General features: G+C 35.6%; 1 protein-coding gene across 5 annotated transcripts; it reads right to left on the bottom strand.

Moving 5' to 3' along the window:
• On the bottom strand, positions 1 to 25,283 carry LOC129255676 (lariat debranching enzyme A-like). Of its 5 annotated transcripts, none has more exons than XM_064104524.1 (11): positions 24,703 to 25,263; positions 18,137 to 18,263; positions 12,732 to 12,846; positions 12,230 to 12,354; positions 11,235 to 11,401; positions 8,428 to 8,554; positions 7,433 to 7,530; positions 6,809 to 6,886; positions 5,895 to 6,037; positions 4,533 to 5,278; positions 1 to 3,727 (listed from the first exon to the last, which is right to left on the bottom strand). In XM_064104524.1, exons 2-11 carry the CDS (start codon positions 18,216 to 18,218, stop codon positions 3,711 to 3,713), a joined length of 1,698 nt encoding a protein of 565 aa, XP_063960594.1. In that variant the 5' UTR covers positions 18,219 to 18,263; positions 24,703 to 25,263; the 3' UTR covers positions 1 to 3,710. The 5 variants fall into 5 exon arrangements, with proteins under 5 accessions (XP_063960594.1, XP_063960531.1, XP_063960393.1 ...); XM_064104461.1 differs by having other exon boundaries at positions 18,137 to 18,267; positions 24,703 to 25,247; XM_064104323.1 differs by lacking the exon at positions 1 to 3,727 and having other exon boundaries at positions 3,821 to 5,278; positions 18,137 to 18,267; positions 24,703 to 25,283.
• Positions 25,284 to 27,480: the final 2,197 nt, after the last annotated feature.

Here is a 27,480-nt window from a genome sequence, read left to right as displayed (position 1 = left end):
TAGTTATATAAAAAGGGAAGTGATTCCATATAAAAATGTAAGGGATTCCACACAAACACTTCCTATTTATTGGGAAGAGGATGGGAGTGGGTTTTTTTCTCGGGTTTTTCAGAACATCAAAACCTTCTCTCATATTAGAACTAAATACTTTCATTTCAATGGCGATACACAAAATAAAATAAAAAATGTTGGCTTTTGTGTTTCATCGTTTTTTTTATATTTACATTTCATGAGAATATCCCCAAAATTGATATCAGCAAAAAACAATTCCCAAGAAAAGGACAAATTCATGTGTGGATGAAACTGTATAGAAATGCAGCATGCCATTGGTATCTTGAAGGACAAGGATAAATAAAATAAATCAAATCGGAAATATCCAATTATTTTAACCTGAAAGAAAAATGCACAGTGAATAAAAGTAACTATTTAGGCTTATATAGAGTACAGACAACTCATTTCTACAGAGTGACATTGAAAATGAAAGAAATGCATTTTGCCAAGTATCAAATTCATTAATACACATTGGTTGCCACAGAGATCCTTAGCTAACTGTACATAATGGGGATGGTTTAACTCGACCGATCATTGTATCTTCACAAAATATTAATCACAACTTACTATTAATATTGCCATGATTCATTGTAAATTACATGGAATCCTAGATTTTGATTGTAAGCAATATGATATTTCATTATGGAAGAATTTAATATCAATGCTAAGATTTCTGTAACATGGTCAAGATGTTGTCAAAGTCCTCTGAGATTAAACATTGGTTTCATCATGAGGTAACTTCGCATGGTTTCCATGGCAAAGAATTTATCAATGCTCATAGAATACGATGCATCCTTTTTGTGGGCATATGTTTGCTTATGACAAGGAATTTGGATGGCCCTTTTCAGGAAAAAGATTAACAGCTGCTTCCTTTGGTCATGGGACAGCAGAATATCTCATAAAACAATTTACCCCACATTCTTGATCATGTGAAGGAGGAATTTTATCTCTTGCATTTGGACTGTTTAGGCTTTCAAAAGTATAATCATAATTTTAAAAAAAGAAAACATTATGGACAGAATTTGGAAGACAAATAAAATGAGAAATGAATAATCATAAAAATAATCTAATAAAGAAATAAACTGACAGCAAACACTATACAAATTATTCATGAAAATGGGACTTGATACTAGAAAAAGTAGACACTTCCTTCATGTCCTTAACAATAGAGTATTGATCAGCACAAAATCCAGAGGGAAATGTGGAACCTCCAATCACTGGTGATTCCAAGAAATCTGAATCTCTACAGGGTCTTGATTTATCAATAATGGTCCACTATAAGATATCCTAGTCACAAGGGAAAATAGTTCTTGCATGGCCTCTCTACAGGAGATGTATAATACTGGAAGTAAAGAAAGGAATAACAGTGGCACAATAACGTTCCGAGTTGACAAGACAAGGCCAGTCATTGTGTGCTAATACATGTAGTAGTTTACCTCTCAAATCATTTGTCACATCAAAGTGTTCAAATTAGACAAGGTCAGAGGGTCAAGACAGTGTCTGAACAGTCAGTCGTCCCTCCAATCATTTGTCTAGTTTTTTTTTTATATGCAACTCTCACCCCATCTCTGCATCATCATGTTTGTATGGAGAATATGACATCAATTGGTATTTACCAAGTAACGGATGTACATAAAAGGAAATCAATTTTATGACTAACATATAATGTGCAATGAGGTTACCCTCTTGCAGCCTTCAAGAATATTGTATCTAACAAATATTCAAATCCTTGTACATTCTTCCCCATACCAGAACTGACAACTTCCATTTCCGGTGGCAAGTTCTTAGAAGTGCACTGTTGGCCAACATGTTTGTGAATATTTAAATACACTTCCCTGAATCTGACAGTCAGCAGGGTCATCTGTAAATGAATTGAGGTCAACAGACAATTTTCAGTAGGACCATTCAATTTTGAAGGATGGCATTTCAATCATTAAGTAAGAAAAAAAAGAAGTAAAAAAAAGAAAAGAAAGAGCACTCTGAAATGAAGGATGCCTAACAATACAGTGAGCTAAAATTTGACTTTGGAAGGGAATTGCATGTTACTACCCCCTTTTAAATCATGTTATCATAAGGTTCCTAATATTAATAGCTATATAGAAATATTTATTTGAAATACACCTTGAAACTTCTTGTTTGAGAAAAGGTATATTATTAGATTCTGAGTAATAGTGATGTTACATCAGTGGAGTGATTGTCTGTAATGAATAAATGAATTGACCGTTATTGTTGGTGCAAACTTGAAATACAGTGTATTCATATTATATCAAATCCTGTACATTTCAAATTCAAATTTGCTGTAGATCCGATGTTAAAATGCTTACATTATACGGTATTTAAAATCATTTACATAATCAGGTTGTACAGACTATATATACTACAAAACTCTGGATATCATCTATTTCAGTCACCAGAAATATAATTGCCTGAACAATCTCCAAGGGAAATCAAAGACTAATACAATGGCTCATTCATACTTGAAAAGCTCAGCAAAATCTTTGTGTACAAATTCAATGGCATAAGAAGTATAACATCATTTTGCAGAGGCAAGCAACTTTTATTTTTAAACAAGGAGACAAAAACTCAAAAGACGAATAAAGTTTTTTTCAGTTCATGTCCAAATTAAAAGAGGTATGTGTACAATAACCTGTTCAGATTTGTGCAGAAATTGTCACAGGATCATAACAAAATAATCACAATGTAATTAGTTCATCTGCTCAATTATGGACCACTTTTGAAGAGTTGAAGCATAAAGTAAAATGCACATTTATTAGCAGAAGGGGTATAACTTGTGTCACTGAATGAGATCACTTAAAAATGTAGCTGGCATCATATCAAAATAAGACTTCATACAGATTTTCTCACATACCAATTTACCAGATAATAAATAGTCAATATTACAGTAAAGCATTGCTTTTAATACATGATAAAAAAGATGAAATTGGTGATTTATAAATTACTGAGAAAATGTTCAAGACTGATGAATGTAATAAAAAAGAGGAGAGGTGAAAAAAGATTAGGCATTTGGGGACAGGTTGTTCGCTACTGCCGCGCCACGCCTCTGGAATCAGATCCCTCGTTGCATCCGTGAATTGTCATCTCTGGGTGCTTTCCAGCGGTCCTTAAAGACACTTCTTATTAATAGTTTAGTATTTTTTATTAACGTATGTAGTTTTCTGTCATAATTTTCTGTGAGTACATGTATTTTCTTCTTTGTAAAGCAATGTGATACAGTAAATGTAAAGAGTGCAATACAAATTGCAATATTGTATTGTATTGTCAGTGGAAATAAGAAATCAATACTGCCTACACAGATAAGTTGGGCTGTGGCATTGTGGGGATGATCACATAATTTTCCTCACAAACATGCAATTTGAAGAGGCAAAACAAGGTTGTTCCATTTTCAAATTTTCTGCCTTTAAAACGTCAAGTTCAATGCAGATTCTGGTAAAGATTATCTGTTCAAGACTATAAACAGTGGTTATCTATAAATGTCACTATCCACTGATAATAGATTAGTTATCACTATTCTCTGGACAGCTGGGATATATTCAAAACAGCACATAGTTCCTGCTTTCAAGTCTTCTATATGTTCACTTGTGTATTTGGGATAATTTTCTCCTTCTTCAAGTTAATCTTTAATAGCTTCGTTGAAATTCTTAAAACCGCTTTCCTCCTGGAAGAATAAAAATGTAGAAGTCAAATAAAAAATTCCCCGATTATTCCATATTATACACATAGTAAAAAAATGTACTCACAATTATTATTTACATTTTAAAATGTACAAAAATGAGGAAATTTAAAAGCACCAATATAAAATTTCATAAGAAGCAATTGGTTTTAAGAAAGTGTATATGGAGTTTTCGCTCCAGTATGTACAGAGGGTTCAGGAACACAGTAATTATATTGAAAAACAGTCAAATGACAAAGAAAAGCTGGATGGTCTTTGTCCAAAAATGGTGAACTGTAGCAGCAATTTTGTCCAAAGTTTTGGAGCTGACGATATCATTGTAAATATGTTTTGTCCAGAATCCAGGACTAAACTGCTGATTGGATCCACCAATTATTGACTAATACTGCTTAGTTGTTCTTTGTTATGAAGGGCAATACATTTTTTCTGTTCTTGAATCCTCTATATGCCACACAGTGAAAACTTCCTAATGTTTGTTATAGTTGCACAATTGCTGACAATTATACAAAATAGTCAATTGCACATGGCAAAATTAGCTTTCAATATCAGTCATCCTCATTAGATGTATATATGGCAACATTCCTTCTTTTAAATTTTTTTGAACCGCTCCCCCCTTTAATGGTTATAACATCTGGTCTTGAATCATCGCTCAAGACACCACTGCGGTCAGTATCGTCCGAGATGCTAGCCTCATCTGAGGCATCACGGGATGAAGATGTGTACACCTCTAAATTCCTTCTTTTTATTTGACCATGTCTTGGCGTGCTAGAGTCAAATGAAGAAACCTCACCATCCATGCTTGAAATTCGATCCTTTGCTTCATCAAGTTCATCAAAGAGAATTTTATTTGTCAGCTCGTCTTTAGCCGGCAGAACATTACTGTCAAGACCGGATGAAGGGGATGGAACGCTTGGAGTTTTAGTAATGATTGGAAGAGATAGTGAAGTTCTCTTGATGGGAGAAGGAGTGAAGTCTACATTTGATGGGGAATCAATTGCAGCTTTCCCTCCAACCACAATGTTCCCATCACCATTATCTTGTTCTTTCTCCACACCACCATCATCATCATCGCTCAGACAGATTTCCTCGGGGTTCAGACTAGACTCTGGATCAATGGACATCCTGGAGGAATTATTGCTTCTCCTTGAATCATTCACAGACAGGTCCAAGAAACTTGCCCCTGCTTCAGAGTCAATGAAACTCTCAAAGAGAATTCTGGATGACTCTGATGTGTCATCATCTGCATCATTGCCGTCATCGGAGTGTGTTTCATCTTGAGGTGGTAGAATCGGCCCAGCTAGTTCACCTGGCTCAGACCCACCCATGAGAACGATGCAAGGGTCTGTAATCTGTAGTCTAGAGCATAGTGCAGTAGTCTGAGGGTTGATCATGAGATTAGGTTGCTTGGGATTCCTTTCTATATTGTTGGGGTCATACACCCTGACTGTTTGATCAAAGGAGTCTGGTAGTTTGAGATCATCTCCAAATGCAGTTCTCACTGCTGCTAGCTGTTCCATATCCACACTGTAATCCCACCTATTATAAACAAGGAAATTATATAAATGTTCCCCGTTAAAAATACTTCAACACTGACTAATAAGATGAAGCCTGAATTAATTTTGATGAATGTAAAATTTCTGACGTCATATAACCTCTTTGGTTATGCAATATAAAAAGCATTAATTTCAATTTTTAATTGTTTGTGATGATTTTTTTTGTTGTTGATATACTGAAGGTACAATAACACCATTTTCAATTTTCTGAGAAAATGACAATTCAAAGATTTTTTTTACTATACGATACATGGGAAAGCTCCTTACATATGACGCCACAAATGAAAAAAAATTCTAATAACTATTTCATTCTTTTATGGATTTACCTCAAACCTTCACCAATATTTTTAAACTATATTTTCTGCTATTTTTGCAATAATTTTTTTTTGTTAAGGTGAACTTTCCCTTTAAACATACTTGTCACAAGACAGTGTTATGTAAACTTTATCATATGAAAGACAGCCTTGCAAATACATATGACCATATTTTCAGGATATTTTAGAGTCAGATAATGTGACTGACAATGCAGATTAGTGCACTAAGGACACATCTCTGAATATTTGTACCCTTTGTTATGTGAACTAGGTCCATTATCTTACTTAGAGAAGTAGCCAGGGTTTGGCATATGAACAATATCCCTTGAAGTCGTCAGTAGATGATTGGTCGCCTGAAGGACAGCAAGCCATTCAGTATCGAGGCTCAGCTCAAATGGCCTCTCACACTTTTCTGGGAATTCAAGAATCTACAAGTGTGCAATGAAAAACAATAATTAAAACAATAACCCAAGAGTACAGAATGATGATTATTAAAAAATTATTAGTTGCTTGTAGAGAGAGCCACGTCACTGTTCATGTTAAAATGGCCTCTCAGATTTCTCTGGGAGTTCAAGGATTCGAAAGAAAACATTAAAAAAAAATAAAAATGTACACCTGAACATATATACCAACCAAGAAATAGAACAGAACTATTGGCTGATTCAGGCCTCTCAGATTTCTCTAAGAATTTAAAGAAATCTATTAACACTTCCATTTTTTGAATTTCTGTGAGACAGGTGTCATCAAAATGGCAATTTGCAGCAATATCAGATAACTGGACAATGTAAAGAAAATCTAAAATGAATGAAGGCATAACCAATCACATAGGAAATTCTTAGAATTGACATCCACATTCTCATACAAAGAATTTACACTGCTGCAGTACCCATCTCATTGTAGCAATGGTAATCATTGTTAACACTAGATATACCAATTGCAATCTGCTCTGTGAAATGAATTATCTTTTTCAAAAAAGGGTACTGTCTAAAGAGCAACATGGATTATAAATAATGGTGAGATGAAATTAACCAACGCTTAGTTCATTGAAAATATCAGGATACAGGGTTGGGTGTTAGGGGGAGAGAAAGCAAACATTTACAGCAATATGATAAATGGTAAAAGATGAGATTTGGCCACAAATAATTTATTATCAGAAGGGTCAAATGCAATATACTAAAATGGATATAACTGTACATTACCTGAAGGAAATCCCTGCCCGGTAGGCATTTATCTGTAGAAAGAAACTTAGTAGTCTTCTTGACAGAGCCATCATCACCCTGAAATACAAAGGACAGTACAATTTACATGACTGTCTATACCTGATTTGATAAATACTATCCAAATTTTACCGAAATTGGAGAGGTTGAATATCAAAACATTGGCATGGTTGTTTCCACTGCAAACATTGTATCTGTGTGCAACACATGCTACGGTAAACACCACAATAAATACACTGGTAAGGTGAACTCTTGCTATCTCTGAACTTGCTTCAGATTCATTGCCATCTTGAAAAAAAAAAATTAACTGAGAATGGGGTTCATTTGAAAGATGGATCCGCATTCTTCTGTGCCAATTACAGTTGAATGCATAAATTCTCATTCATTTAGTATGTATCTTTGTAAAATAACTAACAAATTAATAGGTCTGCAAATGCTACACTGCAACTTCTTATATAGACTTTATCAGACTTTTGAATTACAATGAAAACTTTTTTATCAGATTTTTTTCAACAGTGCAATTCTCAATGATGAAAACTCCCTGACTTCCACACAATGTATCTGTACTATACTGTATGAGAAAAGAAAAAGGGGCTAATAAACTACCTTGTGTTCCACCAAAGCAGAGAACTTTACATGAAGATGAGCTGAGAACCAATAGTCTGGTTTGAGATTATGGAGCAACTCTTCAGCTGGTGGACTACCTGTATCAAGAAAAAACAAAAAACTTTGGAGATTAAAATGTCTTGATTCTCCAAATATTTCTATTTCAGAAATAATAAATGGTATAGTTGGATATACTCTGGAGAACAATTAAAATGTACATTATAAGTGTTGAAGCTTTTGAAGCACTTATATCAAAACAAAAACATTAATGCATGACAAATATGGTTGGGGGTCTTTTGATTATATTTCACCTAAAAGCTATGTGTACATTATTTGTTTTACCACATGTCAGGCTGAATCGGGGATAAAATGGGCAGTCTTGCCACAAGGTATATGAGAAAAAACAATCCCTTCAAAATGAAATACATGTAGTAACAAAAACTAATTTTCTTGCTGCAGTCTTATTATTCAAATACCCTTAAGAATGATAATTTAAATCTTCTGAACGTGATCAAATACAAAAAATAGCAATATCCACTGTACCCATAATTTTCAGAAACACAAGACACAGTTTACCCCTATAGGTGACTGGCAATTCCACCCTGTACTCCACCAATCTCATTTGATGATAAGGGCATAGAATGCACTTCTAAACGCAACCATTCAAAATATAACTTTATTAGATTTCTTTGAGGGGGCATTTCAAACCAGCATCGAGACTCAGCAAGTAGTAGTAGAGTTTTAATTATAGCAAGACCTGTCAAGATTGCAAACCTTTGAGATACAAGTCCCATTTTAACAAGCAGTCATTGACATCATGGAAGATTGTCTCAGTATTGTGAATCCACTGAATTGCATTCCCTAACAGCAAGTATTATGAATTTCAATTAATCACTGGTTAAAAAGACACCTTTACTAGGTTCCAAATGACAGAAACACTGATCAATATCAAAAGCTTAGTGAAAGTGGAAAACGTGAGAAAATGAATTCCTTACCTAATGTGTTACTCTTTACTTCTTCAACCAAAAACTTCTTCTTGCGGAATAGGTCATCTTTGTCACCATGGTGATATATGCCTCTAGGCCAATCATGTGACATCATAATGTTAATGGGCTGCTGAATCTGTGTGGTAGGATATTAATGAAGTAAAAATTTGATGAATTCAAATAATTTATATTTTGAGATTTTAGCACTAGAGAGAACATTGACAAACATATCTCAAAAACTTACTAGGCACTTGCAACAGAATATAAATTTGACATATTTGACTTACATCTTATTCATCCACAAAATAGATCTCCCTTTTTAAGAACAAACTTATTTAAATTATTTGAGTGTCCTTGAAAGAAGTCTTAATGACAATTAATCATTTTAACACTTCATCATGATCTTCAAATTCATATACAAGACAGTTCAAACCTAAAACGATTTTTCTCTTGAAGAAACAATCTCTAGTTTTGGATATTTGAATAACAATCTTACCCCTGACAGATAAGAGGTAAGAACTACAAATGAGGGCCATTTTTTTTCATTCTGGGGTTAACATTAGGTTGGTAATGCGTGCAACCCGCCAAAAAAGAGTAATGACATGTTTGTATCTAAAACTATTAAGCCTGAGTCATATCGATTATTTTGAAAACTGGTGTTCGACAGCTTTAATTCGATCGAACATCGATGAATCAAATTTTGAAGGCGCGGCGGGGAAAATCGAGTCAATATTTTTTTTGCTCCGGCCGTCGCGTCGATGCGCTATGCACGCATTGCATGCACTGACAGTATGCGCTGGCTGAGCGTTGCACAAGCAGATGACAGAGCAAAGTTCGTTTGTATTTTCCATGATCACAAAACACAAAAAAGCCGGGGACCAATGCAGGATTCTTCCCAAAATATCATCAACAATGATATTTGCAGATGACAATATATAAGTTTAAAATGAAACAATATCAAAGACATGAATCACGCAGAGTCGATCCGAACAATTTTCGGTCAACTAGCATTCGCGGTCCAGACTCGCACACACCAGCCTCGCCCGCAGCCCCGTCCAGCGAAAAAGTGCAACCAGCGGGAGCACTGTAACTTGCCTGAGATTGTGTAGTTAGATCCAAAATGAGCTCCAAATTTACGGGAATGAATACGTAATTTTCTCTGGATGGTCATTTGAATTGGTATTCAATGCTGATATAACGATTGTGAGGAAAGATTGTGAAATATGAGTAATGACGATGTTCGAGAATTAATCCTGATATGATAATCCATATTTTTTTAATTCTAGACACAAGACAAGAGCATGCGATCGAAATAAATATGTCTCGGATCGAGCAATAAATTCATATAAATTATTATTGGAAGTTAAATAATTACGATTTAATAAGATTTTATGGCCATATTAAAGATATTGACAATGTCAGCAAAGCATGTCATGTTCATATGGAAGTATTTATAGTATTATAATGGCATTATTTTTATTTTTATTCCATCTCTGGCCTGGACGTCTCCGGAGCTAGCTAGCTCCAAGAAAAAGAAGCACAATGCGCATGCGCGTTGTTGACGTAGGACATATTTTCCATTCATGAAAATCAGAGCCCGAAGTTGGGCACAAATTAGCTTCAAATTGATGGAAAAAAAATATCACGCAATTTTCTCTGTTTTGTCATGTAAAATGTTATTATATGGAGATATTACGATCTTGAAAAAGTTTCTGCATGTTGACAATGTTCGAGAATCAATCCTGACGTGATAATTTTTTTTTTAGACAAGTGCACTCGCTCAAGTCGATCGTCATGTGATGTCCGTCATTGAAAATTGAAACGAAATACAAACGTTTCACATCAAGCTCTAAATTCATATTAATGATTATCATATGCAAATCATTGTCAAATATTACGATTAAATAATGTTCTATGGTCATGATATTAATATTGTTCATGATAGCAAGGTTTATTTTACGTTGATTGCGTCAATTTTCCGGCCATTTTCTGTTTTGATTAAAGCACAGTACAGCACATGCGCTGCACGATCGATGATTTCCATTCATGAATTCATCGTGCATAAATTATCTCGGCACGAGCAGACGAGTAAGACTCGAACTATGATCGAAATAAACTTCAAATTAATGGTGAATAGGCATCATAATTACACAATCGGTTTCATTTTGGGGGGAATACAAATCAAGTAAGTAGTACTAGTAGTCAAGTTGGACATTTCTGTTTATTTTGATGATTGATTGTGTGAACCAAACGAATCAGCCGGCCGACATATTTTTTTCGATGCACCGATTTTGCAAAATCTGCACCGGCGCTCGATGACATCGATCGAGCACCGATTTTAAAATCGATTCGACTCAGGCTTAAAAACTATGCATTTCTGTTTTTCACTTTTAATAGTTGCATGCTTGGATAACAATTTAAAAGAACTTTTACTAAAAGTCAAAAGCATCAAGGAAATTAATATTGATTGGCTTTGCATGGTGTTCCAAAAATGTAATTCACACACATAAAGATGTTGCGAAGGCCTGTAGGGGGACTGCTGCCCCAGCAGCCTAAAGTGGTGTTGGAAGTAAAAGGGAAAAGTTGCTACAAATCATAAGTGAAATTTCAAAACAATTGATATAAATGGAACATTTATCAAGATCACTTTTAAGGGTCTATTCATGTCAGAGTAATCAGTCTTGCACCATTTACCCTCCCTGCCATTACTTTAATTCTATACCATATTAGAAACCACTACACAGATTATCACCCTCTCTCTCATAATTTAGATGTAATAACATCGGGATTTGGATAAATATTTCAGAGAAACCAACCTGCTTTAATCTGAAAACTTCTAGGTTTCTGACATGGTATGCACTCCGCATTTCATCTTGTGAGTAAGGAGGTCTCTCAAAGTGACCCTTCCTGTAGTCATGTTTCTTATAGATACCAGATAGTCCGCCAATCCGAATACCACCATAGTTCACGATACCGGCATACCCTACAGATATACAAAGTATGAATGTTGACACCACTTTTGTATTAATGAACACAATGAATATTTTGACAATTCGTATTTCTGTCTCATGCTGTTCAAGCTTTTCACTTGTAGTATTGATGTCTACGATTGGTAAAAACAAAAACAAAGGTGGTTCAAGGACCACATGCTAAGTCAGTACAATCACAGTGCATCAGCAACCGTAGCCCCGGGGACGTCGACGCGAAGTGTTCGGGCTGCCGCAGTAAAGTGCACCGCTTCTGCGCAAAGTCTTGAAGACTTCACAATTAAATCCCACTTCTCAGAGTAATCCAACTCAAGGCACCGTTTTCTGGATTGTTTCTTTCCTCCTGTACTTGCTGGATTGGACGCCACTATTAACAGATTTATGCATTAAACTTCCTTTGAACCACTGAAATTCCATGCAGTAGTGACTCACAAGTTCAGGGTACAGCATAATATGCGGAGCACTAGCTAGCTGTATTCCCTGCCGAAACTCTAGTGGAGCTGGTCAAGACCATGCTGGCACTGTACTGCAGTGTGTGGTGCTCGCACACTGCAGAGGAGCGAGAGGTGATATAAAGTGCATGTACACAAAATGATATCACCTATAATGCATACCAAAACATGCATGTGGAAGCTACAAGAGCACTTTAATCCAAGCGCTACACGAAATATAGACCGCCATATATGCTAGAAATTGTATGGAACGCCAGAAACTCTAAATTTGCTGATCATTATAATTTCTACAGAATATCGTATTAAAATAATGAAAAAGTGTGTACCTGTATTCTTATTTGCAAATCGTACTGGATGGTAGACAATAATTACCTAAATAGTAGATTCCTGGACACACCCATCCTCCATAAGGCAATTCAGCAAGATAATTAGAGGCCTCATGGTTTCCTCCGATGAAAATTGTCAGGATTGGAACCTTCTTCTCACCAGAGTAGTACCTGAGTGACAAGGGAATGTAATTGGGAATTAAGAGTTAATGAGACATACGGAATACAAGTATGGGACAAAGATCAAAGACCTGTGCTAAGGATCTGAAGAAATTGAAGCTGGTGGGGAGGATGAGACCGCACTTCCTATCATAAATCAGAACAATAGAAAACAAAACAGCAAATTAACAATGAAACTCACATGCAGTGCATTATACCAGAATCTTTGTTAAGTATCTGACATTCCATTTTCCCAGAGTTGTTGGAAATCAGTTGATTTTTTTTAACTGCCAGAATTTTGTGAGGCTTTTGATGATAGACTAGTTTATTGGGTACTTTGAGTGACCATGAAGTGGCACACAATTCAGTTCACACCAAACCATACTTACTGGTAAAAAGTATTCATCTGGCGATATTTCTTTGGGACAGCCATGCATTCCATATCAGCTTCATTACGCACTGACTGAAAGTCACCGCAGCACAACAGCAGATCGACTTTGAAACCTAAAAAATAAATACATTCATTTAAAGGGGAAAGCAGCCTTGGTCATACAATGTTGTATTGGAAAGAAGAAAATTTGACAAAAGAGAATGGTGAAAGTTTGAAAGAAATCAGACAAGCAATAAGAAAGTTATGGCTGCTTAAAAATTTAGATCCCTAAGACTATGTAGATTCCAAATTGGCAACTGAGGAAATAAATTATGACAAAAGGGCAAGGACAACTTTCCCATAGGCCATGTACTGAATTATCAGGGATTTGTGGTTTTCTGCTAAGTACCTATTCCCCTTGGGCAGTATTAAAATATAACCCGGGTAGTATATTGTTTTATGTCTTCATGAAAGAAAAAAATAATTTGAAGTTATTTCTTTTAATGACATTTCAGCCATTTTATGTATTGGAGTACATGGAAAAGTAGTCCTTGCCCATAGAGATGTATACTAATAACGCTAGAGGGCGTACTTCGTCAAATCGCTGTGATTACGCGGAGACCGGCCGCCATTACTCGATAGGTCTTCGCAGCCTGCCATGCGCGTACAGTACCTATGGGCCATGTACTGTGATAGCACAGAAACGGAACAAAATGATGACATATGAGCGCGAAAGCAGATGGAAAAGTTAAATAGTATTGAATGTACAGAATTACAGTTTAAATTAACAAAAAATCTAACAAAACTGAGAACAAAAATGCCTATATCAATATAGCGCATAATATACAGGCCAATGATACATCCCCAATTGTTTTTGCTTTAGTCATAACATTTCGATACACTAATATGACTTTCTAATGATTTGGAAGGGATGAATATTAAAAATAACATGTAGGCCTGGGCATATTGTTCTAGGGAGTCCTGATTAACAAATTTAACATGTTCAAGTTGACCTCAGAAATTTAGTCAAGAAAGTTAACTTAGCCTACAGGCCATATCACATGCAGTGTCTACAGTATGATACACTGGCGGATCTAAGGGGGAGGGGGGCAGAGCCGGCTCGTGACCCCCCAATTTTGAGAGGCACAGTTAAAATTTGTAATGTTAAATGCCGTTAAAACACAAGTGTACCCCCCTTTGAATTATCCACCCCCGGCTCCCCCTTCTGGAAAATCCTGGATCCGCGCCTGATCTGAGACACAATGTATTGATAGAAAACATAATTGCATTTTTTCAAGTAGTTTCATAATAACCATGATGCTGATAATTTATTTCTTCATATTTTAGAATAATTGTTATAATTTATTTTCCATATATACATGTATAGATCTACACATAGAAATCATATGGGCATAACTCCTTTTCCCCATGGATTTAAATGTCGATGTAACCGTCATCACAATAACTCGTGAGTCATAAAATGACTTTTTATTGATAATATTTGAAAATGATTTACACATTGGTCCAGTTAATTGATGAATAAGTTTATGATTTATATTTCCAATGTTGGCAACCATCCGATCATATTATACTTTCTTACTTGCAAATCATTGTAGAAAAGTTTGTTGACAGCAAAATTTGCATATCGAATGCGCGCATGCAGTCGTACAATTTTGCAATGTATACAGGAGGCCTATAATATTGAGGGAAATTGTGTTTACAGTATTGCCTTGTAAACATGATAAATAAATTACGATGCGTGTTTAACGCAAAATCAAAGATTTTCACTTTGATTTTCTGGAAAATCTATAGACTTGATTCACCCCGGCTGAAATACCATGCTGATCGGCAAACCGGCTGAGATATTGTGATCCTATGATTGAACCAATATTTATGTGAACAATCAAGGATCAAATAATAAGAAGAGGAAGAAGGAGGAAGAGAAGGAGAGAATAAACAGAGCGGGAGGGGGATATAATAAATTTTTGTATTATACTACGAAGTACATTATTACTGCAACTGAGTGTATAAAACCAATTGATAATAATATCCCAAAAGAGATACATGCACACTTCAACTTATCATAAAAACTTTTGTAAAATTGTGAGTATGAAAACCAAACATATTAAACAATAATTATAGGCCTATTGTAAAACTGACAAATCCTTGGAATAAGATATTACAAATTGTCGGCTGTTGAGTGATCATCCTAACTCAACCTCAAATATAATACCTGTCTTGAATTTGTGTTAATCAAATGTGACCGTGTTGCTTGAAATACTAACTTAATCATGATAATGACAAAGATTTCCTGACACTGCATGGCACCGGCCTCTCGGCTCTGCATGTGTATAAACAGATATAAACACGCGTTTTGCAGATTCTTTTTTTTTTTTTTTTGGTCATTTTAAAAGTATATACTGAATTTGATTTTCTCATTTTTTTTAATGATACGATTTCCATGGGTGAACAAAATTATTATGTCAGTTTATTACGGGGCAGCGGAATGATTTTGAAAGTGGTGGTCGGGGGGATGCATAAAATCACAATCAAATTTTATTATGTACTGTTCATTTTCACTTCAGGGAGGGGTCCGGTCGCACCCCCTGTACTTGAATACTTTTATTTTGATTGTGCATTTGCTTGGATGCGTATATATCACTTCAGTGGCGTAACTACAGGGGGGGGGCATGGGGGGGGCACGTGCCCCCCCAATCGTCTGGCAAAAAAAAAAAAAAAAAAAACGGGAAAAGGGAAAAGGGAAAAGGGAGAAAAAGAGGGAGAAAGGAAGAGAAACGTACGTAGTGGGAACGAAGAAATTATTATTCATTATAATGTTATATTATATTATGTTCTGTTGTATTACATAAGACGGTTTCTTTTTCATTACTTTATGAAACATTATTTGCTCAGGGCATGTGTCTTCATTGTTCCTTAATTGATGCTCGCATAGACAGTTTAACGAGATATATAATCCTGTTGTACTAAAACCTCCCGTTTTTAAGTCAATATACACCAAATATATTTCCTCGCAATTCGAGTTATTATTGTTTTAGGTAATAGTGATAATATTATGCTTCTTTTTCATGACTACTAAAAGGTCTTAGTATAAAACATTTCCTGTTCGTGCTTACATTCGCATTAGTTGAATGGTGAGGTGTTTGCTCTTCATCATGAAGTCCTAAAATCAGTCCTTAAAATGTCAATTTTTCTGATCTGAATAATAAAGATTTTCAGCTCGCACTTCGCGCTCGCATCATTTGGTTAGTAAAATACTTACGGTCTTAGTGAATTCCTACAAACAAGCCTTAGAATGCCCCTCTTCAGGTCTGAATTTCCTAATTTTCAGCTCGCGTTTAGCGCTCGCAGTATTCGATTAGTGAGATGCGTATGATAATCATGATTACAATGATTACAAAAAGTGCTTCATGTGTTTAGATGTAATTCTAACAAAATCAGCGAAGCAGCGCTTGACACTCGCAGTAGATGTCTATGGTGAAATATGTATACTCTTAATGGATTCCTAAAAAATAGTCCTTAAAATGTCCATGTTTGGGTTCAATATATACAAAAATTTCAGCTCGAGCTTCGCGCTCGCATCATTTGGTTAGTGAAATACGTTCATGAATTCCTACAAACAAGCCTTAAAATGCTCCTTTTCAGGTCTTAATTTCCTAAATTTTCATCTCGCATTTCGCGCTCGCAATAATTGATTAGTGAGATGCGTATGTTAATCATGATTACAATGACTTCATGTGTTGAGATGTAATTCTAATAAAATCAGCAAAGCATGGCACTAGCATTAGATGACTATGGTGTGATATTTATGCTTTAAATGGATTCCAAAAAAATAGTCCTTAAAATGTCCCTGTTTGGTGTCAATATAATTATACAAAAATTTCAGCTCATGCTTCGCGCTCGCATTTAATTTTTTAGGGATCCGGTACTTATCATGATTACAAACAAATTGCTTATAATGTCCCTTTTTAGGTCTAAAAATTTTCAGCTCGCGCTTCGCGCTCGCATTATTTAATTAGTGAGATACATATCCGTTTAATGGCACTGCATGTCCTTAAAATGTCTCTATTAGGTCAGTATACCTGGCAACTGAGGGCCTATCCGATTTATATAATTTGTATTATGTTTGAATGGAAGTGAAATTTTAAAAAATGAATTGAAGTGAAGTGAAATGAATTGAATTGAAATTACAAAATTATATCCGACATAAATTGGTCGATGAGAACATGGAATCATGTGGATGAAGGAATTGCCAAAGGACGATGACAGTTAAAGCCAAAGGTAGGGAAATCCATAGAAGATGGGCTGAACTGTCTTTTGAATTAAATGTTGAATTTACTATTAATGTTTTATTTTTATTTATTTTTCTATTTATTTATTTATTTATGTGTTATCAATATGTTGTCTATTATTATAATAGGCCTATAAACGGACAGGTAATCGTAGATGCAAATTATTTGAGAATTTCATCCCGAGAATTCAGGTAAAAAGACAAATCAATAGCTGATCCATATGTAATCACACTAATAGTTTATTGAGATGCATTTTGTCTTTCATATTTTCAATTGTATATGAGGTTGGATTCTTTTCTTTAAGATAAAAGCCGGAGACAGCACCCTTTTTCACAGCGTTACAAGTACGAGCTATGTGTACATCCGGGTACTTTTGCAAATCTCGACCTATCGAGCAATGGCCGACCACGCTCCGCGCAATCACAGACGTTAAGTACGCGCGCCTATGGCGACTCCGCACTCTAGCGTAATTAGTATACATCTATATGTCCTTGCCTTACCTCAGTATAACATCACATATGTGGCCAATTTGATGTGTCCTTGGGTATAGTGATTACCAATATTTTACAAATTCATAACTTTCTTATTGTTTGTTTGTTTCACCTATCAATTTGTCTGATTTTCTTTTTCCTCTTAAAAAAACTTTTTATTCGGGATGAATTCCCCTTTAAAAATTACAAAGGTGACAAAATGATAAAAATAAACAGGGACTAAGATATATATTACAATCAACATTTTTTTACCTACAAAACAAGTCAGTATAAATTCTTGTATAATTTGTGAATGAAGAAATTAAGACATAGAAAATAAATCTTTCTAAAAATATAGTACCATCCCAAAATACATTCATTAAATAAGTTGTTGAAAAAACTTTAAACATGGAACAGGGCTACATTAGAAAACATTTTCGAGAAAGGCTTCAGCATGATTTTTAATGGGTCAATGACTGATTCGTTGCTGCTTACTTACAAATTACAAAATGAGAGTAGCAACATGAGTATTTATGAACAGACATAAATCATATACATGTATGATCTTTGAAGGTTTATCTCAATTCATTGATTCCAGTCTCCCTCTAATCCCCCTATATTATCACGGTTCATCAAAGTCTTACCTTCTTTCTGTTCTGCAAATGCTATAGTTTCATATATTTTATCAAGCTCCCCATGGCCACACCCCTCTATTGCGATCCTCATACTGTCCTAATACTGTGTCTTCCAATCAAGAATAATAATCAAGACCTGTCTGAAGAAAAGAGAGAAAGTGAGAAATTTAAATTTTGTGAGTTAACAGGGGTGAAAATCAATTTGCTGCATAATGAAATAGGCCTATCTCTCAAAAATATATGGCTAGATTGGGTTACTCCTCACTTTTTCCAGTTGTTAGTCATACCCATTCGAATTATCTAAATCTGAAATCATGTCCAGTTTAAAGGTTTTAAACTAAGTACTGATTTTCTTAACAAAAGCTATTGATATGATGCTCTGCTTGGCAAAAATATATGCATTGAGTATTGTTTGCCTAGAGATATGTATCATGATGCAATTCTGCATAATTCATAATGTAAAGAACTTAAAGGTGAAATTAGGTGTAGTTGCTATAACATCGCCAGGGGTGGTATTCTAAAAATTATCGCACATGCAACGTTCTCGCCAGTGTAGTACACACGCGTCGCATGCGACACACGTAAATTCCACAAGCTCTTTATGCGTCACGCACAAAACGCGAGCGACACAGGCAAAAAAAAAATCATAAAAAGTGGGGAAAAATCATCGGAAATAATTGTTGCATCATTCATCATCAATCCTCAAAAGTATAGAATGTTTCAGAATCATTTCGGCAACAGACAAACCCCGACAAACTACGATCTTATTATTGATGACCGGAAAATATCCATGTATAGAAACTGGCGCATTCCCACTTCCAGCCGGCTAGCCAGCCAGCCAAGCCTGAGCCATTCTCACTAGCTTTGCCAGCGTGCCGAGCCGGACATGCATGCTATAATGTATGATTGGAACTGAATTGTCCGCGGTGCTACCCGGGTGCGACATAGCCTTCCATTTTTACATGATACCGTTTTCCGATAGTTTTCAAGAAATTTTTATTTTAAAATGAATTGTTCCACATAATTTGCCCCCTAATTACTTGCTAAGTAATACTCTTTTAAATGTTCATTCTCAATTTCTCATGTCATTCTGATCTGCTGTCATGTCACAAGTTACTCACAATAAGTGTTGACTAGCTTGCTGGAAGTCGGGCTAGGGCGACACGTGCGTGCATGATTTTGTGGAAGGAGAAAAACGAGATCCCGGGCGCGGGAGCGAGATGTAAAGTTAATGTTATTTGTTTGACGGCCAATTGCTTGTTTTCAACGTTTATTTTTCATTCTTTAATCTAAAACAGACTATAATTTCTTGCATTGCTTTTCACATATGATGTGTGTACAGTTTCTTCTATTGAATTAATAATCTAGGGGCGGGGGTGGCATGAGACCGCATGATTGACATTATCGATTAGAAATACATAAAAATATATTTTTAGGTATTTCTAATCGATATGTCATGCCAATATGTATTTGGAAAATCTCTTTATGTTGATATTTGACACTGGAAAAAAATCAATATGTTGAATTTATTGTAGATGTTTTATTCTTAATGCATATTATTATCAACAATATTATTTATAATTATGTATTGGAAGATGTCTGACATTGTGTTTTATTGTAACACTTAAGGGGAAAAAATGGTGTTAAATTTATCAAGTTGTCAAGGTATTTATCAATTTGTAAAGACATCAAACTTATATTTCTTAAATGTATTTTATTTTGTATATGAATTGAAGAAATCAATGAAATGTCCATCACCACCCAAAGCAATTGCTCGTGTGGCTCATTTTTTAAAATCACCTTGGTGGCTGCCCAAATGAGTCCCAAGAGATCTTTCTGAAGTCTCAATTTTCTGAGAAAAAATAAAACATGGTAGAAATAAACGATGTGATTTTGAATATTTCCAAATTTTCCCAACTGAAAACACATTCATGATATGGGCATTTTCACGGTAACTGACATTAAACGGCACAATGTTTTCACACCTTTCATTGTGTGTATCTCTAAAACAACAAATGATGGGAGTTTGCTTTTGATAGAGTTAATAAAGTGAACCTTGCTGTATACTCTGATACTAAGTTTTCCTATGTAACCACATTTTTTTCGCATCAGCAAGCAAAAATGTGTTGGTAACTGACATTACGCAAAAGGACATGCAATTTCAGGGTGTTCATTAAAATTGAAATATCTCATGTCCCTGAGTAGATAGAGTAATAATTTGAATATGTAAATATACCTCCGTTACTAGGTTAAGATGTGTCAAAATATTAAACAATTCGTTTTTGTCTTTTGGGGGCTATGATAATTTTTCCACAACCATGCTGGTAACTGACATTACGGTAACTGACATTACACTTTTTAAAATCATAAAAAATTTCATACTTCACATTTTTAATTATCAAAAGACAAGAAATTTATGTTTTACTTACTCGCGGGGGTGGTGTTGGTGGGGTCATAGCAGCTACATGTTTTCCTATAGTAATTTAATATTGCATTGACTGTACACATGGATTTTTCTGACTATATACCCATAATATATTCATCAGTTTTATATTGACTTTTTAAACCTTTTCCTTCTCCAACCTCCCCCTCCCCTCAAAAAAGGCAAAATGAATAAGGGTCTCCTCCCCTAGGCTACACATACCCCTCCCCCGAATCTCATGCAGCCATGTAGTTTTATTGATTTCTATTCTGGTCAGTGCAAGCAATGCTTGTTCATATCTGTCGGATTTCAATTCTCTTCATAATTTGTTTAATCATTTTCTTTGTTAATTTCTTTTTTAAGCTGTCAACAAAAAATAAACTCCAGCTTCTAAACTGAAACTGAACTATTTGTAAATTAGAAAAAAAAACACAGTTTTAGTAGATCCATGCAACATTGATCAGAACTGTCAAATTTCACTTTTCATCTATACTTGTAAACCAAAAACAAAATTGTATCACACATCCACAGTACTAACAGGTATAAAAACCAGGAATTTACTTTTAGCGAGGCAATGCTCAAAAGAATCCTAGAAACTAAAAAAGGGACCCTGGAAATCCCCTTCATCACAATGTTAAGCTTAAAAAATGTTGCAGATTTAGGCAATAGGTTGGGAAAAGTACCCCCTACCCCCCTACCCCCCCCCCCCCCGAAAACCAAACAAAAAATTGTCTGATACAAACAATTAGGTACTTGGTAAGTGCATGTACAAAACAATTTCATAGTAATTTTTTTTGCACGACGGGAATGCAACTTCCTTCACAATTTCATTAATTTCATATAGTATTCCTTGTGAACTATACCTTTTAAAAGTCAATAGCAAGCTCCTTCTGGTGGGTGTGACTTTTAAAGTGAAAGACTTAAATAACAAGTATACAATATTTCTTCACCATAAAATTGACCACATATTTGCATTTCAATATTGGTAATCAATTTTTATCAGTAATCAGTTTTATCATGGTAACTGACATTACATTTTCCACTTGGTAACTGACATTACATATATTTAATGGTACCCTATGGCTTCATTGTTAATTGGTAATCTTTAATTTCGGTGTAGAAGGGAGGGGTGTTACCTAGAGAGGAAATCTGCCAAGTTTCATATAATATATCCTCTTTTCCAGGAAATGAGAAAAAAAAGTTCATGTTTTCGGTAACTGACATTACATACTATATCACATACTTCATCAATGTTTTTTTATCAAATGAATGAATTACTGGTGTTTCTTTCTGTGGGATTTTAAAGAGTGTTATAATAGCAAGCTAAATCACAGGCGAAAACATCATGATCAAACCTGTTCTTTAAAAATCTGTCAAAACAAAATATGTATCAATATACTATTTTCAACACTAATTTGTATCCATACTTTGGCAGCCATTTTGAAATAAAAATTGGCTGCCAGAGTCGGAAAAATTTTTGTCTCAGAAACTTCAGGTCTTGTTTTATTAAAAAACATAAAGCATTTGACATGAATATCAACTTGATTTTTTTGCCTCTGTGTCCATCTGTGGTGAAAATGCCCATATGTAGGTGTCATTTTCAAGTGACCAAACATTAAAGGGGGAGTTCACCCTGACAAAAAGTTTATTGTAAAGATAGGAGAAAAAATAATGATAAGTATTTGTGAAAGTTTGAGAAAATCCATCAAAGATTTAAAAAGTTATTAGAATGTGTATTATTATTTTTTTTATTTGTAAAGTCGCTGATTAAAAAAGAAATCAATGAAATGTCCATCAACACCCAAAGCAATTGCTCGCGTGGCTCATGTTTTAAAATCACCTCAGTGGCTGCCCAAATGAGTCCCAAGAGAAACGATTTTTATCTCATGTTTACCTGATTTAATGGTTCAGCAAATCTCGACAGATTATCTCAATTTGTTGTTGAGTGTCTTGATGACAGACTTGGCCCAGCTGGGTCACCCAAGGTATTACGCAATGTACCTTGTACCTTATGACGAAGGAGGTATCACTTGCTCTGGCTGTGAGCTTCATTTTGCTTTTCGAAGAATGACTTTATATCATAAATCATGTCGATATTGCATCAAAACTCTTTACAAATATGTTATGAATCTTCAACAATTTTATTAAAGACTATCATTTATACCCCGGTTTATACCTCCCTATCAAGCCGAGAGGCTTCACAATCCAAGTGATCTGTTTAGTGATATGTTTGTGAATTCTGTTCTATTTTATTTTCATTTCCGCTGTTGTCAGAATAGACGTGTCATTTTATTTCTTAGAGAGTTCATAGCGAAAGGTATTCAAAATTTATTTTGACTCGTAAGGACCTCAAAACAATTTTAAAACATTCCCAAATCGATCGTTCATTAATCTGAGATGTTTGTGACTTCTATTTTGTTTTATTTTCTTTTCCGCGGTTGTAAGAAATTAAAGAATAATGCGTGATTTATATTTCTTCTCGGAGAACGGGAGTCCGTAACGAAAGGTATATCAAATATATTTGAACTCATTAACTCCTCAAAACAATAATACAACCTTTCAAAGTTCACGGCGGCATCCGCTATCACCACGAGGTTGAAAATAAAATGTATATCATCATAAACGATGTAAGAGAGTAACGCAATAAGCTCCGTCAGTAGCACGATCTTTAAAAGTTCACGGCAGGGTCCGCTATCACCACGAGGTTGAAAATAAAATGTAAATCATCATAAACGATGTAAGAGAGTAACGCAATGAGCTCCGTCAATAGTACGACCTTTCAAAGTTCACGGCGGCATCCGCTATCACCACGAGGTTGAAAATTAAATGTATATCATCATAAACGATGTAAAAGAGTAACGCAATAAGCTCCGTCAATAGTACAGTCTTTAAAAGTTTATGGCGGGGTCAGCTATCACCACGAGGTTGAAGAGAAGATTTATATCATTATAAAGGGGGTAAGAGAGTAGCGCAGTGAGCTCCGTCGGTAAGTTAGTATATATATATACTAACCTCGTACTAGTGTGAGTGCCCCTGATCATACTATTACTAGTACGGAAACATTTTTATTTGATTCAATGATTGTCAGTAGAGGCGCACGGCCAATATGGGAGACTCTCTCCAATAGGGGAGACAATCTCCCACATTGGAGACTTGCTTTGCAAAAGGACAAAAGAAACAACACCAACAAAAGCATGATTTTTCCCACCCAAAATTTTGTCTCACTGAGGTCAGAAGCCCATTTGTTTTGTGTGTGATTGACAACAAAAATCCTGGTGAATTTTTAAAGTAGACGGTGAAAAGGGGTAATTTTTCATGAGGAATCTGCTTATCACATTTTTATTTGCCGCCAAGGTAATCCTTTTGCAGCAAATGTAAACAAAGGAAATTGGTCTCCAAAACTGGAGACTGTCTCTGAAATTGGATACCCAAATTCTTTACAAAAGTCTCTGATATTGGAGATAATCTCCCACATTGGAGACAGTATACAAATAATGCATGCAGCCTAGTGCGTTAGTGGAAATGCAGAGCACGCGAGGTTTCTTTAGATAGGAGTCGCACTGAGCACGAGCCGCTTGCGGCGAGTGCCCAGTGTGCTCCATCTGAAGAAACCGAGCTTTCTCTGCATTTACTTTTATGCACGACAGAGCAAGTGCATTATTTGTTTTATAAAATAGCAACACAGAAACAATTTTTTAAAAAGTTAGGCCTACAGTACAGTTTTGTTGGACTTCTACCGCACTGGTTTGCTCGAGCGTGCAATGTCAATTTTTGTTGCACACCTTTGCAGTGCACAAAAAAAGTTGGATGTCATGTGACGTGTATTGACCAATCGCGATGCTTGAAATAATACAGCTATTTTATAATCTCCAATATTGGCCGTGCGCCTCTACTGATTGTATTTTTTTTGTTTTGGTCCAATTATGTTTAAGTGTCCGATATTTGGGCACTTTACTGTCAATGATTTTTGCTCTCTAACGTTAGGAACCTCAGTCCTGGGCGCTACAATGTATGGGCTGGCTAACTCTTGAGTCTTGGTCGGAGACGGAGTCGAGCGAGTGGATTACGATCTTGAGCTCCGCCGCAGCGGCGGGGAGGCTCCCGCTGGAATGACTCGTTCGAGTGCAATTTTGTCTGAAAAAATAAATCTCACCTTAGGCTTAATTAACTCTGGCATCAACCACGAGTTGTAGATTGAACCGAAGGAAAGCAGTGTAATTGGACAGCTTGAAACAAATACTGAGAGACTTTCGATGACTTTTCTGGTGCTAAATAAAAATTGATGTCTCGTCAGAGTTGCAACGCGAACGATTTCATATTTGCCAATAACACCGACATTTTGGCTGAAAGAGCGTGAGTGGGAAGAGGTCTAACTACCTTAACCCAGTCACGGCAGTTGACTGTAGTAAAAATCAAACGTTCAAGGGCTAGACACCCCTAGACACCAAAGTCGGGGGGGACACAATCACATCACGAGGGTAGTCTACTCAATCTCAGGAGGGGAGAAATCTTGCAAATCTTAGAATACTTTCAAAGTTTAAAATAATATAGAAATGAATAAAGTTTCGATGAGTAGTAATGCCTTTGACAGCTTGTGGAGAAATCATTGAAAACTGGTCATTTGTAATACGAAAACAGCACGAGTAGAACATCTCTAAAACGACTCTCTACGAGAGTACACGTGAATCCTATGCATAGGTTTATTTGTAAGGGTGCACAACTTTCCGTGGCGTCGATCATGAGGTAGATATAGGCAACAACAAAAAAGAACCTAGTGGCACAACATGGATTATGGGGCAAAAATTCTTGTTTCGGGATAGATTTTGACCTAATCATGATAACATGGCATACAGGGTATTTCACATTTTTCTTTCCTTCACTCCTTTTTTTTGTAAGGGGGGGGGGTGTCATATTAGGCTCCCAAGTAACCATACCATACCGAGGTTTTTTTACCCGACTGCTAAGAACGCACAAATGCCTGTGAGCTGTGAGCAAGCAACCAGTTGACCAACGGCTTAAGGTCCTCTCCGAGGGACCTGGTAATGAGGATAAATGCCTTACCAAAGGGCACAAGCGCACCCGAGCGCACCACTTGGGAATCGAACCCGGGTCACCGGAAGAAACCCCCGCTCTACCGACTGAGCTACCCTCACCCCAATTTTTATATGCCAGTGATAACTGATGATCAAAACAAGAAAAATCCATGATTAATGATGATATCAATATATTGTCATCAATCAAGGATATTTTGATTTCAACCAACTAATAAAATTATGATTAATTTTAATAATAGCCCCTACATTATCATCTCACTGTTCTGAAAAAATGAATGGAACATATTGATCTACATGAAGGTGGTGAATGAGATTACATGTACTTGAATTAATCTTAAAACGGCTACAACTAGTAATTTCTTTGCGAATTATTTTTAGCCACTTCTCTTTTTCATTGTATTTCAACTTGTTTGAACCATCTAATTTACATTGGCTACACACAAAACACTGACAACAAAATACCCCCTGGATGTCTCTTTGACTCATTGTTTATTCAAACATCTCATGAAATGAACTTGCAAATATTTTCCAATCTCTTAAGCAGAGAACTCTAAAACACTAACCCGAATTTGTAAGAAAGGCAATTCACTGTTCAGTGAAAGGCCCTTTTCTGATAATAGGTATGTACATTTTAACATACTTTACATTTTCTATTTGATTTAATTTTTCTTCTTTCAATAGGCTTCTGGAGATGGTCTGAAAAAAAAGTGACGAACTCACATCAGAATTTTATTCAAGTAAAATTAGTACTTCGTTTACAACATTCAAGAAAACTTATAATCTGGTTTATCACGCAATAATCCTTTATTTATTTAGCTCATGTCTAGCACCCCCCATGTGATAACTGAACCAAGCGATCCGAAAAGCCTTTCTAAAACATGAAAAAAAATCAAATGACTGCTCACAAAATTTGTTATTTTAGCTAGTCAATATCACCCACCCTGGTTTGAAAATGTTCCCAAAGCTTGGGAAATCCTCTAAACCATGATAATTGTTAAAAACTAAAATAAATGAACCTTCATTTTGCCACCACCCTTACCCCCCCCCCCCTTTCTCTCTCACTCCATCTTCACCCACACACTCTCTGTCATCTCTAACTATCCATCTCTTTCCCGTTTTGAACAGTCCATTTTATGAAATTTTCTACAACTTTAACTTCTTAAAAAAAATCCTAGCGGATTACAATATCAGTTACACCATATGTGTATTTATATATTTTTTCATATACATTTCTTTTTTGGATATATTTATATACATATCACTTATAGATACATATTTACACTTACCTTCTTCTCTTAGTTTGTTTAATGCTTTATCATATATACTTATATGTCTTTTGCACATCAGTTGTTCCCCATTCTTTTTCTTTTTTTCCCCACTCTTATGCACCAGTTTATTAAGCCTTTCTTTGTGACCTGTTTGACCCACCTCTCACTAATTCTCTTGTTTTTCATCCCATTATCACTGTTTTGTTCCAGATCCTGTTTGATGTTGCCTGCCTCATTATTTTAATCCCTCTTGGCTTGAGGTCTTTTACTGGCCTTACTCACACTAACTTCCCTTTGTGTCTGCCTACTCCTTTTCTTTCATCCCCTTCACTAACCTGATTGGTCTTCTCTACTCACTAATGCCCCTTTTGTCTCCTTGTTTCTAGTGTTGCTGTAGCTTGTTTGTGGTCTATATTATGGTTGTTCCACTTTATATGTTTGTCATTTTGCCTCCGACGAAGATTCTGCTAGGATCGAAAGCTTAGGCCCCTTTTTGACTTTCTAATTTACTCCATTGGCTCTCTTTTATTAGATAAGCAGTTTTTCAGCAGCTTCTTTTTGCCATTAAAAAGAAATATGCCAAACAAATAAATACACATATTGAGAGGT

The sequence above is a fragment of the Lytechinus pictus genome, chromosome 1, assembly GCF_037042905.1.
Source record: "Lytechinus pictus isolate F3 Inbred chromosome 1, Lp3.0, whole genome shotgun sequence".
NCBI lineage: Eukaryota > Metazoa > Echinodermata > Echinoidea > Temnopleuroida > Toxopneustidae > Lytechinus > Lytechinus pictus.
This window is presented reverse-complemented; position numbering and strand designations above follow the sequence as displayed.